This window comes from Galeopterus variegatus, unplaced genomic scaffold, assembly GCF_000696425.1.
Source record: "Galeopterus variegatus unplaced genomic scaffold, G_variegatus-3.0.2 Scaffold4439, whole genome shotgun sequence".
Taxonomy (NCBI): domain Eukaryota; kingdom Metazoa; phylum Chordata; class Mammalia; order Dermoptera; family Cynocephalidae; genus Galeopterus; species Galeopterus variegatus.
The window spans coordinates 88516-101323 of NW_007730550.1; the positions used below are offsets into that span (position 1 = coordinate 88516).

Genomic DNA, 12808 nt, shown 5'->3' on the forward strand with positions numbered 1-12808 from the left:
CAACCTTGCACTTTGTTCAGGGCTTCGCTGATTTGTCTGATTTCTTTGACTACAGTCCTGAGTCTGCGGGGGAGAGAGGGAGAGGGAGAGGGAGAGAAAGGAAGGAGAGATGCACTGTGTCCAGGTCACTCACCTGGGTGGGGGAGCTCCGGTTGCTCTCCTCCAGGAATTCCTCCAAGGTGACCATCTCGCTGCTGGGGGAGGCTGAGCAGGGCCGTGTGCTTGTGTGGGCTGGGGCCGCACCCCTCTTCTGGGCACCCTCCTGGGGGAGAGGCCCATTCCGAGGTGGGGGATACTCATGGCGGCCGAGGGCTGTGCGTCCCAGGGTGCTGGTGTCCCGCGGCAGCGTGACCGAGTCCCTGCTGGGGATCAGGTCTTCGCTGCTGAAGCTCTCGGACCGGCCATGGAGCTGGTCGGAGGAACCTGGGTGTCAGGTTGGGTGACACAGAGGAACACACATCAGTCTCAGCCTCCCTCCTGCCTGCTTCTGGCTCACTTAAACATAAAACCCTGCCCCCAAACCCAGGGCTCACTCCTGCCTGGCTAGGATTTTGGATGTTAAAGAACTTTTTGGAATCCTTTAGAGTTTCACTTTGGCTTTTAAGAGAAAATAACATGAGATAAAAGTGGAAAGCATCTGCTAAAATTTAAATTAGTAATGGCTGTAGGATAATACACTCGTTGTCTCTCATCCATTCAGATACTAAAAATTTATTTAGCATCTACTATATGCTAGGTGTTCTTCCAGGGGCTGGTCACGTGGAAGCTAAGAAGAGAAAAATCTCTGAGACAGCACAGGAAAGCACACACATTCTTTCCAAATGCACAGGGACCATGCACGAAGACAGACCACATTCTGTACCATAAAACAAACATTTTTAAAGAATCAAAAGCACCCATACTTGCTCGCTGACCACCGTGGAATGGAACTACGGTCGCTCTCCCCCTCCTAGAGATGAAGTAACTCAGATTCACATCATCTGTGACTTGCACCTGTTCCCAGCCAGTCAGTCAGGGAGACGGGATCTGAACCCAAATCCATTCCAACTCCAGGCCCGTGCTTGAAATCACATCGTGTGGCCCAGGAACTCATAATGCACCTGAAAGTCCCTCTAACCCTATGTTTTCAATTATCAGAATAATACGAGCCCAGATCCAAACATCCAAATAAAATTTTAAAAGTACTCAGAAGAAAAAGACTTACCTTTTAGGTTAAGAGGTGAGCTGTTGCTGGATGTATTTCTACTGCTCTCTAAGCTACTTGGCCGTGACACTGAAAGGAAACGGCAACATTTAACTTAAAAGGTCAGCGACCAGGTATATCCCAAAGCAATTCTTTGCCAAAGCTAAGGCCAATGCCCCAGGGAGGAAAAACTTTGGGATGTTCCAATGAGGAAGGTTAGCTTCACCGACAGAGTGCTAGGCACAGCACACAGTAAGTTATGAATAAATGACAACTTCGGTTATCTATTTTTATTAGATCTAGGGCTGCAGTCTGAAACGGTTTTGTTAACAAAGGAGATCTCATACAGAATGCCAGTATAGAAAACAAAAGGAAAACAAGGGCTGCTCTGGGTAAACCAAGGGTTGGAATGGGAGGGGAGAAAGGCTGCCCCTGTAACTGCACAGTGCCTTCTAGAACATGTGTGAACAGCCCCTGCTGAGACCATGGTAAGAGATGAAGGGCTGCTCAAGGTGACGTGTGCACATGTGCACACGTGCATGCCTGTGCACCGAGCAGCATCACTTCAGGTGGTCCATGGTGATGGGGGGCTGGGGACCTCAGGAGGAAAGGGAGCACTCGCCTCTCCTGGTTGTTTGCTATTCTTAAACGTTGTGTCATTTGCCTCACATATAGATGTACCCCAAAAGGAAAAATCAAGGTTTACGATGCTAAGTGCAGGGGGGAGTTGCTGTAGCTGCTCACCTGAGGGTGTCTGCATTGCACCACCCCAGCAGCAGACTCTCGGGAAAGCTGGCACCACCCCCTGCAGAGGGCAGACCATCCCTTCCAGGGCCTGCAGACCTCTCCTGCCCACTCCTGCAGCAGCCTGCCCCGTATCAGTGTCTCGTGAGCAAACATGGACTACAAGCCCCCAGGTTTTCAGTCATCTCTGAATCCCCCCAGCACACAGCAGGTGCTGAACCACGCCGAGAGCCTGCAGACACACCAGGGGGCCCTCCGCTTGACACTTCCCCAAGGCAAGTGTGCTCTGGTTTCCTGGGTCTATAGGGTGTCCAGTTCCCAAGCACGGTGAGCTCTGCAAATAACAGGCATCCGGAAAACACTTCATAGCAAATGGTGTTTGAGGATGGGCCAAAAAATATTGCATGTTTGTGAACAGTATAAGAACAGAATAAACTTCCTCTTTGAGAGGGGAAAATCTGAAATAAACAAATGCACATCTCTCTCTTAAAAAGGAAATAAGTTTCACTACAAGGAAACTGATAAATCTACGGGCCCAAAGCACCTCTGCTTATCCAAGAACTGCATGGCAAATCCCTTGCCTTTCATCTGATAAGAGGACCTAGAGGAATCAGAACATTTATGAAGAAAACCCCTCTGGTCGGCTAATTAATCACAAACCCGGCTACTCGGCGAAGCGTGTGGAGCCCAAGTGGCACTCAGCATAAAGACAGAAGGGCTCCCTTGCGTCAAATTGTTTCATTATACAGTCTACTTTGCTGACACGAACTGTCAATGTCCACATTTGGATCAATAGACATCAACATCATAAAACTTCTTAGAGCAGGAGACGGCGCCAGCTCCCATGCTTACTGCTGATCACTTCTGAAGCAAACTGTATTCAACGTAAACTTGGAGGGTTTTTTTCCCTCTTTAGGATTATCTTCCCACTGTTCAAGGGTTGCTTTGCAAAAATTTAAACAACCCAAAGTAGCTTTTAATTTTTGAGAAGGTTGGTATCATTTACTGTTTCCCTTCTGCAGAAACTTACAATATGCCTAAATCAGATGACATATGCTTCTAACAACTTCTAAGACTAAATACAACCTGGAGATACTACGAGTAACTAAAGCCCAACTGAGGACAGTGGGAGACGTTCCTAAGTGAATGTGCCTGCATGGGTCACTAGAACTTTTTGGCAGGCATGGAGGGGCGCTTTAAAGCAAGGGAGCTCAGAGCTTCCCGAACTGGGATGTTTGGTAGCAAGTGAATTCCCTGCCACGGCGGGTATGTTCGCAGAAGTTACGTGCTCAGGGCCCTGGGGAGAGCACAGAGGGAGGAACTTGGAGGAACCCTGGGTCCCCCATTCCCACTTCAACCATAATGACTGCACCCTCACGGGACTTAGCTTGAAGGAAAGGTAACACTGACAAAATTAATCCGAGAACTCGCACAAGCGGCCAAGCACTCACCGTACTGCCTGTGGTTGGTACACTCGAGCTCCAGGGAAGGCTCGCAGAGGCTGTCTTCTGAACTATAGCCTAAGGCGAAGAGAAGGCTGATGAGCTGGTGTGCTGCAACATGCACTAAAAACAAGCCCACTCCCCACCTGATTTCTCCTCCTGGGACAGCCCTACCACTTGACTCCTATCCCACTAACTCACTCACTTCCACCTGAGCCGTGCCTGGGACCCGAAAACCAAAGGTGAGTTCTGGTGAAAGGAGCTGAACATTTAGTACTCTGGGGAGCCCCTTCCAACCTCAAAGGCCAGCCAAGGAAGCAATTTGTTTTCAGGGGGTCGCACTGTCTTCAGGTGACAGGAGGGAGGAAGAGGAAAAGAGGCTAAACGGGAATCGACTACCTGAGGGGAGAGGGCAGGTCCCTGGAGGCCAAACCTTAGGAAAACAGCTCCTAACCAGAAACAGACCTGGGAATCCATGCCATCGACCCACTGGCCCGTCCCTCAGAAGGACTGAAAGCCTGCTGGTTTCTATCTGAGAGCAGACCCTGAGTGGGTCCCCTCCAAAACAACAAGAGGGTCTCCCATTTTGAAGACAGTTATACGCCGACTGGCAATAAATGTCTGGAGCCTGAGGGTCCCTGGAGGGCAGGGACCCTGTCTGTGCTGCTTTATTTTGCTTGTCAAAACAAAGTTATGCATGCCATGGCAATGTCAGGTGGGTGGTATTATGAAAAAGAGCCCCCTCTCGCTCCCTCAGAATTCAAACCCCAGAGGCAATCACTTTCAACTCCTTTAGCTGTTTCTTTGGATATTTTCATACCTCTTAAAGTGGAATGTCTATTTCAATTTTAAGTATTATTTTTTTCTTTATGTTTGCACAATTTATATTTCCAAATGCCTTTTCCCCCAATTGCTCCACTTTAGAGCATCCTGTTCTTGTTTCATGGGTGCAACAGTTTCTCTTATCTCTGACTATATTAATGACAGGCATTTTAAAGTTTTCATCTCTATGCTGAATGTCTGTGTACTCTAGGTGCCTTGTGCATTGTTTCTGACCTGTGACTCTCCTCAGGTGTCCAGGGATCCTTGACCTTCCATGGGTGTCACCTGGCAAGTTCTGACTGGGAATCTCTCACTCTAATGAGCTTACTCACAGAATTTTTCAATCTCGTGCCTAAAGGTGTCAACACACATAACTACTGGCATCCTGGGAAACAGTAAGTCTGTAAATCCTTCGCTGAATCCCCTTGTTTTCAGTACAGGACACCTGCCCTCAACTGTGTCCATGGACTTCCAGGTCAGAGACCCTCTACTTTATAGAAAATACCTCCAGACTTCTACCAAGGTGGGGTGCAGGCCTGGTTTTAGCCCAAAGTCTGGTTCTCAGCCCCACCTTCACCTCTCTTCTGGAGCCACTTGGTGCCACCAATTCCTGAACGCTGGTGGTAGTGGGGTCTGAGCCTTTCTCCATTATGTTTGGGCTTCCAGATGGTTAAGTTACTTGCCCAAAGTCGCTCAGCTGGTAAACAAGAGCTGAGGTTTGAACCTGCATCTGTGATGCCAAAGCCTGTCCATAGCATAACCACCCTGCTTGCCACCTCTCCTCCCCAATTCTGCCTCTGAGAGCCTGGGGTCTTCAGGAAGGACTCCAGGTCCTGAGGCTCATGTCTCTTGGCTCTGAAGGGGCCCACGACTCACCTTTGGTGCGGCCTGGGTGCCGGGAGGTGGGGGTGGAGCTGGAAGGGGTTGTAGTGATGGCCGAGGTTGAACAGGTCCGGGAGCCCAGCTCTGAGGGCCAAGACTTTGTGGCTGGGTCTGCAGAGGGATCTGTGCGGTCAAGGCTGCCTCCATGTGGGGACCCTCGTTTTGGTTTTAGATCCCCAGGGCCTGGAGCAGAAAAAGGTATTGAGAATGAGGCTGCAGAATCCTACACCAAGTCTGGGCAACCACACTGAGGCCTAGAAGCAGGGGCAGCGGGGCACACGGACCACAGAGACAAAAGCTGGGCACCTCCCAGGCTGCAGTTTAAACAGGAGGCCCCACAAGGCTAGCTCTGGCTCTAATGACAGGTCACACTGCCAGCTCTGAAAGGCTCAGAGAAAACTAAGGGGAACCCAAGAGAATAAACAAAATGTTGGTAAAGGGTGAACATTAGCTACAGGGCACACCTCCTATGTAACACTGTACAGAACTCCAATCCCTGTTTACAAAGATCCTAACAGATGTCTGCTTAGGACCACTCTAAACCTGTAGCTGAGGCCCTGAAGGTCCTGCCACTAGCTTTGCTTAGGATTTCAAAAATAAGTTCATTGCCAACCTCACAATTTTTCTTTTAAGAAGCCTTAATCTCTGCATGGCGAGACTGACTGCAAAATAATTTCTACCTTATATCTTGTGCTTTTCTGCAAGCTCTATGTTTTCTACCATAAACTCTTGTCAAAATTAAATCATATATAAAAAGATTAAAAAAAACCCCAACCCCTCCCCCAACACTAACTACCCCTCAGTAGGAAAGAAGATGGGCTCTCCAAATGCAAGATAAAGATGAACATGGACGGTACTCCTAACAGCCCACAAAGCATTTTGCAAAATGTCCCATCTCATGAGTCAGGAGGGCTGCGGACCCAGAGCCACGAGTCACTGGAGACTCGGCTCGTCCACGGACCTGCCTGGCTCTGACCTCTCAGCCACTCAAGGTCGGGGCTCACTGTGCAATTTTAAGCGCCCAGTTCTTACGACTAAAAACCAAGGGAAAATTTGAATTTTGAAAGATAACCTTGATGAGAAGCAAGATTCAGGTCGATGGAATGAATCGGGATAGGTCATCCCAGAGGTGAGGTTAAGGTGAGAATCCGGAGGGGAGGCGGAGATGAGTGGACAGTTAGCACGGGCGGCAGACAGACACAGCACGGTCCCAGCAGTGTGCACAGAGGACAGGCCTGGAGGAGCAGCACGGGGTGGCCCAGGGTACGCAAGGCCAGGCTCAGGAGATGCAGCCAGTGGCTCGTGAACCAGCTTTAATGTTTCAGTAGTTACTTATTTATTTTAATGCTTATCTTGTTCCTAGGGCAACACTTATTTTCCACTTACAATACTGATCATTATATTTCCTTCTTATAAAATAAATTTAGCTGGGAACTGTGAGTCAACTTGTGGGAAAATACGTAAGTGATCGTACAGGTGGTACAAGGATGTGACAAAGACCACGAGGACAGACAAGAACGGCTGGACAGGGGACCTGCTGCGGTAGGCGATGGCCTCCTTGGCTGGTACCCTCCCTGCTCTGGCTGTGATTTGTGGGCCATGTTCTTTCTGTCCACTCCTGTCTTAACTTCAGTATCCAAGATGTCAGAGAACCATGGCATGGTCATAAAACTTCATTCTGGGCTGGACTCTGGCTGGGCAAAATCAATCCAATCATTCAAAATGCTTGAATGAAGCAATCAATCCTTCCAAACATAGAACACATCTAAAAAGGGCCTCAGTAGCAAAGCCAACAACTCAGCGCTCTGACAAAGAAAGAGGAGAAAGGGGCAGAAGTTTTAAGTTTAGCTGCTTAAAAGTAAGTCTTAAAAAAAAAATCGCACTTGGCAGAGGCTGTGTACTTAGGAAGCATAGCAACAACCAACCAGTTCTGCTTGACACACAGGTGTGACAGAAGCTTGCAGGGGCAAGAGACAGGCCACTTGACTTACTCAAGTCTTAAAAAAAAAATCGCACTTGGCAGAGGCTGTGTACTTAGGAAGCATAGCAACAACCGACCAGTTCTGCTTGACACACAGGTGTGACAGAAGCTTGCAGGGGCAAGAGACAGGCCACTTGACTTACTTAGTATGGACATCCTGGCCCAGGGACATGTGGGTGCCTGTCCTGAGTCTCCCCTAAAACTGTGCTGCACTGAAGAAACGGTCCAGGGAGGGTGACAACTCATCTTCTGTTTTGAAATCAGAATCCACGCTGGCTACTTTAAGCTTGGAAGTGGGGTCATGAGGAGGGGTCCACTACATGCCGTTGGGCCTTTAGGTACTGGCTTTTTTTGTTTGTTTGAATTTCAGAAATGAAGGGGAATTCATGATGCAGACACATAATACAGGGAGGGGGTTAGAAATCTCCAATGTCTGAGAAAGAGAGAGGCTCGTTAGGAGAGGATGGGATGTCGGAGGAAGACCAGAACTGCAGGCGTTTAGAGAGAGCTGGCCGGGTCGCCGGAGACTTGTCTCTGTCCTTGCTTTTGCTTCTCAAAAAGGGACTCTTTTTGCGCTGAGATGCTAAATTGTTATCACCCGGATAACCCAAAAGAGGAAGGGGAAAAAAACAACAACAAATAAATGAAATGAATGATAATTATAAATGAATCTAATTTAGCTAAATGTATTATAGGAAATCAAAATCCTGTCCAACCAGGTCCAACACTTGGACCAGAACCAGGGCTCAGTGAATCATTTATGCTGTGACTCAATTTAATTAATTTGGTGGCATCTTAATGCCAATGATTTACACAGCACGTGAGGAGAATTACATACTGCCCAAGGAGCCACTGATTTAGACAGTTTTTAAATTTCAGTGTGTTAACTTATTAAATAAGATGCCTGCTGACTCAGGACCCAGCTCCCCTTGCTGGTCCATTCTGACGACAGCGTCCCTGCCCATTCAGCTCACATGCTACTCCTGTTCCCACTCAAAGACCTTGGAAACACTTAATGGTACGTTTCTGGCCCGCTGTAATGAAACCGTCTACCTGAGGCATTCACTAATCATTTTTGTATCTCTAAAATAATCTCTCTTGGCAGGATGACTTTTAAAATAAAGGTTCTTTTTCCATACCAAAAAACCCTTCAAAACCAAGAAGAATCATTATTTCCTTTCAGGTCTCCTGTACATCATTGACTCCAATCCTACACTCCTTAGACTTTGAGTTATAGAGTCTTAAAGCAGACAATTGGTCTACCTTCCTGAAAATGTCGGATATTAACAATTGATCGAACCAATTTCTGATCAGAATCTGTTCTTTCTTTCTCCACAGCACCACCTGGTGGCCACGGCTCACACCACAGAATAAGGGACCAACTTATTCATGGCTGGTGTCCTGGCTGCCCAGCTCAGGGCTGGGCTCTAGGCAGGAGCTCGTTGGGCATCTTCAGGGACCAAAACAGCTGTAACTGGAGGCAGTGCCGTAGTTAAGAGCTCAGGCTCCGGAGTCTGAGAGACCTGTGTTTGAATCCCACTTACTACACCAGCAAACTAACTCTGAGCTTCACTTCCTCGGCTTTAAACTAGGGCTGGTAATCACACCTTGCTCACAGGCAGTTAGGACTGAATGAGACATAAAGCACACATAGTGGTCAAATGGCCACTGAGCCCAGAGAGAGCTCAAGACGTGATGGCTATTGTAGAAGGATCACTGACCAGCTCATTCACGGATCAGCTCAACGGTCAGGACCAGCCCAACACTTTTTTCTCTGAAAGTTTTCCTAACTCAATTACACTGATTATAGTTCATTAATTTGATTTAGAAAGTAATACAAGTTGAGATAATTGTCAAAAAATTAAACAGCCAATATGAGAACCCGAGGCAATAGAACCCCTCTAGATTAAAAAAAAAAAAAAAGTTAAGCTTCATTACTATTTACCAGCATATGAGCCTTTTACCTAATCTCATCCCCATAAAGAACAGGAATGCAAGCATTAGTCCCCAGACAACGTGTGTGCATGGGCACTTTTCTTTTTTTCTTTGGAAAGTAACCCAAAAGGTATTTATAGTGGTAAATGGGACCACCAAAAAGCTTGTGCACATGTCACACTCAGAGGGTGGCTCGTCACCAGTCCTCAGTGCTATACCCTCAGCCCCTGAGAGCTTATGGGTCTCAGGTGCAGGACTGATCTTCAGAAAGTCCTGGTGTCCTTTGAAACAATTTAAATTACTCAGGGTGAAGTCCTGGCATAGATACTTAAAAGTAAATTTGAAAATTTAACAATGTTTAAGGTAACTGCTGTGTTTAACGGATTCTGAGACACATTTTTTCTGTACCTTAACATCTCTGAAATCAGAATGCAGCTCTGACAATGTCTTTCAGTCACCATCAGCCAGGTGGCAAGATTGTCACTGCCATAACCCATTTATCTTGCTCATATTTTCCTTTTACGTGTGCGCACAAACATCTAAGGCTTTTACAAGAGCTCTTTCAACAAGAGTATAATAAAAATCCTAAGCAGTAAAGCCCTGTATCATTTGATTGCTGGCATTTTTTCCCGAGTGGTATATAAAGTAATTGTGCAGCTTATCTGGCCTGATATTCAATGAGATACAGCACATACAACTAGAAATCCTGTTCTGATTTCAGAACCTCTGGCAACTCCAAATGACAGCCCCACGTGGAAAGGTACACCACGTCCCCTGGCTGGTAGGACACAAGGCCAGATCAGGCCGAAGAAGAAAACCTAGGCTTCCTTTCATAGTGATAAAAGGTTAGAACCACTCAAGGACTTGATGATCCTGTATCGTGTTAGATGTTCTCCCTAAAGAAAAGAGCTTACTATAAATCTTTGACACATACGGGAGCCTGCAAACATTCACTACTGCGCTTGTCTCTGTGGTGCCTGCTCAAATATCAACTTTAGGTATTCAAATCCTTACCAGAGTTTTCATGATGAGCAATGCTTCTCGTTCTAAAATAACAAAAGTGTTATGGGACAAGATAATGGCAACAGACATGGGTTTCTACTTTCTACGTGGTTCACGACACACCTCAGTAGAAGGCAGGTGCACATGTCCACCCCCAGATAACCCTCTTCCTTATACCTACTGCGGCCAGGCTGGTCACTCCTACCTTTCCCCACAGGCCCGTTGTGGGTGTCGTGTTCTTCTGCACAGTTCGAGACCAACATGGGGGTGTCAGGGTTCTCTGGCTGTGATCTGAGAGGCTGAGAGGCTGACGGCGAGGAGGGGTCTGAGGACTCTGGCTGCCAGGGAGGGGTGTCTACAGCTGATTTTAGCCGCTCTCTTGAACCCTCCTTCTTTGGTTTGATGAGTTTGACTAAGGCTTTGGCTCCAATCCAGTGGTTCTTCCTAGGGAGGAACAGATTTTTAAGAAATATAACCAACCCTCCCACACCTGCCGTGGGTCACTGGGTTCCCTAACATGGGCTGGATTCTCCATCGCCAGCCTGAGAACTTTGGCCATTCACATGGGGCTCAGGATGACAGTGCTCATGACCACGGTCGTCGTGTCTGGGGCTCAGGAGGTGGAACCTAAGGCGTGGGGCCGGGGATGGTGGAAACATGCATTGAGGCAGAAATCCACACTAGTCTCCTGGGAAAAGAGCACTTGAAATGAAACAGGTGGCTCCTGATCATCTGTGTGAAATGACAGAGGTGGTGCTGTGCTAAGCTGGTTGGCAATTTTTCTGTCAAAAACCATTTTCAGGAACAGAGCCACAGACCTCCTCATGTTCTGCTAAAGTTGATAATAAGTGAAATGAGCTGCCATTCTTTGACTACTCCCTGGCACTGAGTAACACGGGCGACGGGGGGAGAGAGCAGGGGAGAGTAGGCTGTTTGAATTAAAACCAGTGAATTTAAAGAGTAAGTGATTAAAGCTGCAGCTAGCAGGGAAGGAAGGCATCCTGTAGAACAGGAGAACCACGCCTGGGTCCGCATCCTGACTCTGCAATGCAACGGCACCCATCCACACCAACCACCCCGGTTCCTCATCTCAGCCTCAATTTCCCTATCTGTCAAATAGAAGATTGAGATTCAGGTTAAGAAATTCTGTAGTTCTATGATTTCAGCAGAGACACCTTGAGGGATTCATGGTGACTGATAATCAACTTTCAGGCTGGGCCAGGTCAGGACAGTCAGAAGGGACGACTCCTGGGGCTCAGGCCCTGCACAAGGGGAAATACGGCCCTGGGGAGCCGGCCCACAAGGTGGCTGCTGCTCTCTGGAGAAGACAATGCGCTGTAAAGCCACCCTGGGGCTCCGTGAATCCAGAGGGATGTACGAATGCCAAACATGCCCATGTCTGAAGACAGTGGGTCGTCTTCGATGATGGTGTCCTGCCTCAGCTTCCTTCCCCAAACAGAAACGTGGTGGTCTATGTCATGTGAAATCTTGAGAGAAAAACCTGAGCAGGAGACCCTGCCACCCTGCTTTAAAGACTCCATGACCACAGACTCGCTGCCCCCTTAAAAGGGCTTGTGGCTAAATGAAGTCTGTGTCTTACTGGGGTCAGCTGGCATATGCCACCCCTCACAGCCAGCACAAGCTGCACTACGGAGGGTGGGGCTGAAATTCTAAATTCCTTCTGACATGGGAGAGCTCTGCCAAGGATGACCTGCCACATGGTGGAAGATACACCCTGCAAACAGGGCAGCACTCTAGATGCCTCAGTTTTCAGACCACCCATGAAGACGAAGCTTTTCTGTCCCATCTTTAAGTCACTGAACTTAAATCGACTCACTTTTTTGGAGCAGGATCATAGAACTTGTACTGATCCATGATTTTCTCTTCCAGTTTTTCCTTATGTCTCCGTAAGGCATTTAATTTGTCTCTGTGAATAGAATGGAAAGAAAACCTACACCAGTCAATCCAGTTTTAAATAAAATGAGCAAATGTACTCNGAAATTCTAAATTCCTTCTGACATGGGAGAGCTCTGCCAAGGATGACCTGCCACATGGTGGAAGATACACCCTGCAAACAGGGCAGCACTCTAGATGCCTCAGTTTTCAGACCACCCATGAAGACGAAGCTTTTCTGTCCCATCTTTAAGTCACTGAACTTAAATCGACTCACTTTTTTGGAGCAGGATCATAGAACTTGTACTGATCCATGATTTTCTCTTCCAGTTTTTCCTTATGTCTCCGTAAGGCATTTAATTTGTCTCTGTGAATAGAATGGAAAGAAAACCTACACCAGTCAATCCAGTTTTAAATAAAATGAGCAAATGTACTCATCGGTCCAGCCTAGGAGCGGGTGAAGCGGAGGCTGGTATTTTTCTGGGATGTGGGTATGAGGGGGCTCATCACCATCAAGTGTGGTCACTGAATATGGAAGGAAAACGTGAACAGTAACATCTGCCACGGGGCAAGGGAGCCCTGTGAGATTAATGAAAGCACCAGCCACCCAGCTGTAGGTGAGCTCAAAGGAGCAAACCTCTAACCATCTGAAAACGCAAGTTCAACAGCCTCAAGGACTTTCCAGCCAGGTCATTCAGGAGATTGGGTGCTCCTGGGCTCAAGCACAAGAGACCTCCTGAAGATGCATATCAACCATACCTGGGCAACAAGGTTGAAAAAGTCAGTTTAGCAAAGTTTGACGTCTGACCTGGATCCATTTGGACATTGGGTCTCTGATAACACTTCCATGGGAACAAACTCAAAAGCTTCCGGGGGCCGGACAAAGAAGATGAACAGCAAAGCAGGACTGGAAAGGCCACAGGG

At 47.6% G+C, this 12808-nt stretch overlaps 1 protein-coding gene across 1 annotated transcript in view; it reads right to left on the minus strand.

Annotated features, from left to right (window-relative positions):
• CCDC88C (coiled-coil domain containing 88C) overlaps positions 1-12808 on the minus strand; it is a 96099-nt gene that overhangs the window by 5813 nt on the left and 77478 nt on the right. Inside the window, 6 exon segments of the mRNA XM_008587571.1 lie at positions 134-423; positions 1205-1273; positions 3379-3447; positions 5068-5256; positions 10197-10435; positions 12162-12251. Coding sequence (XP_008585793.1) covers positions 134-423; positions 1205-1273; positions 3379-3447; positions 5068-5256; positions 10197-10435; positions 12162-12251 — 946 coding nt within the window.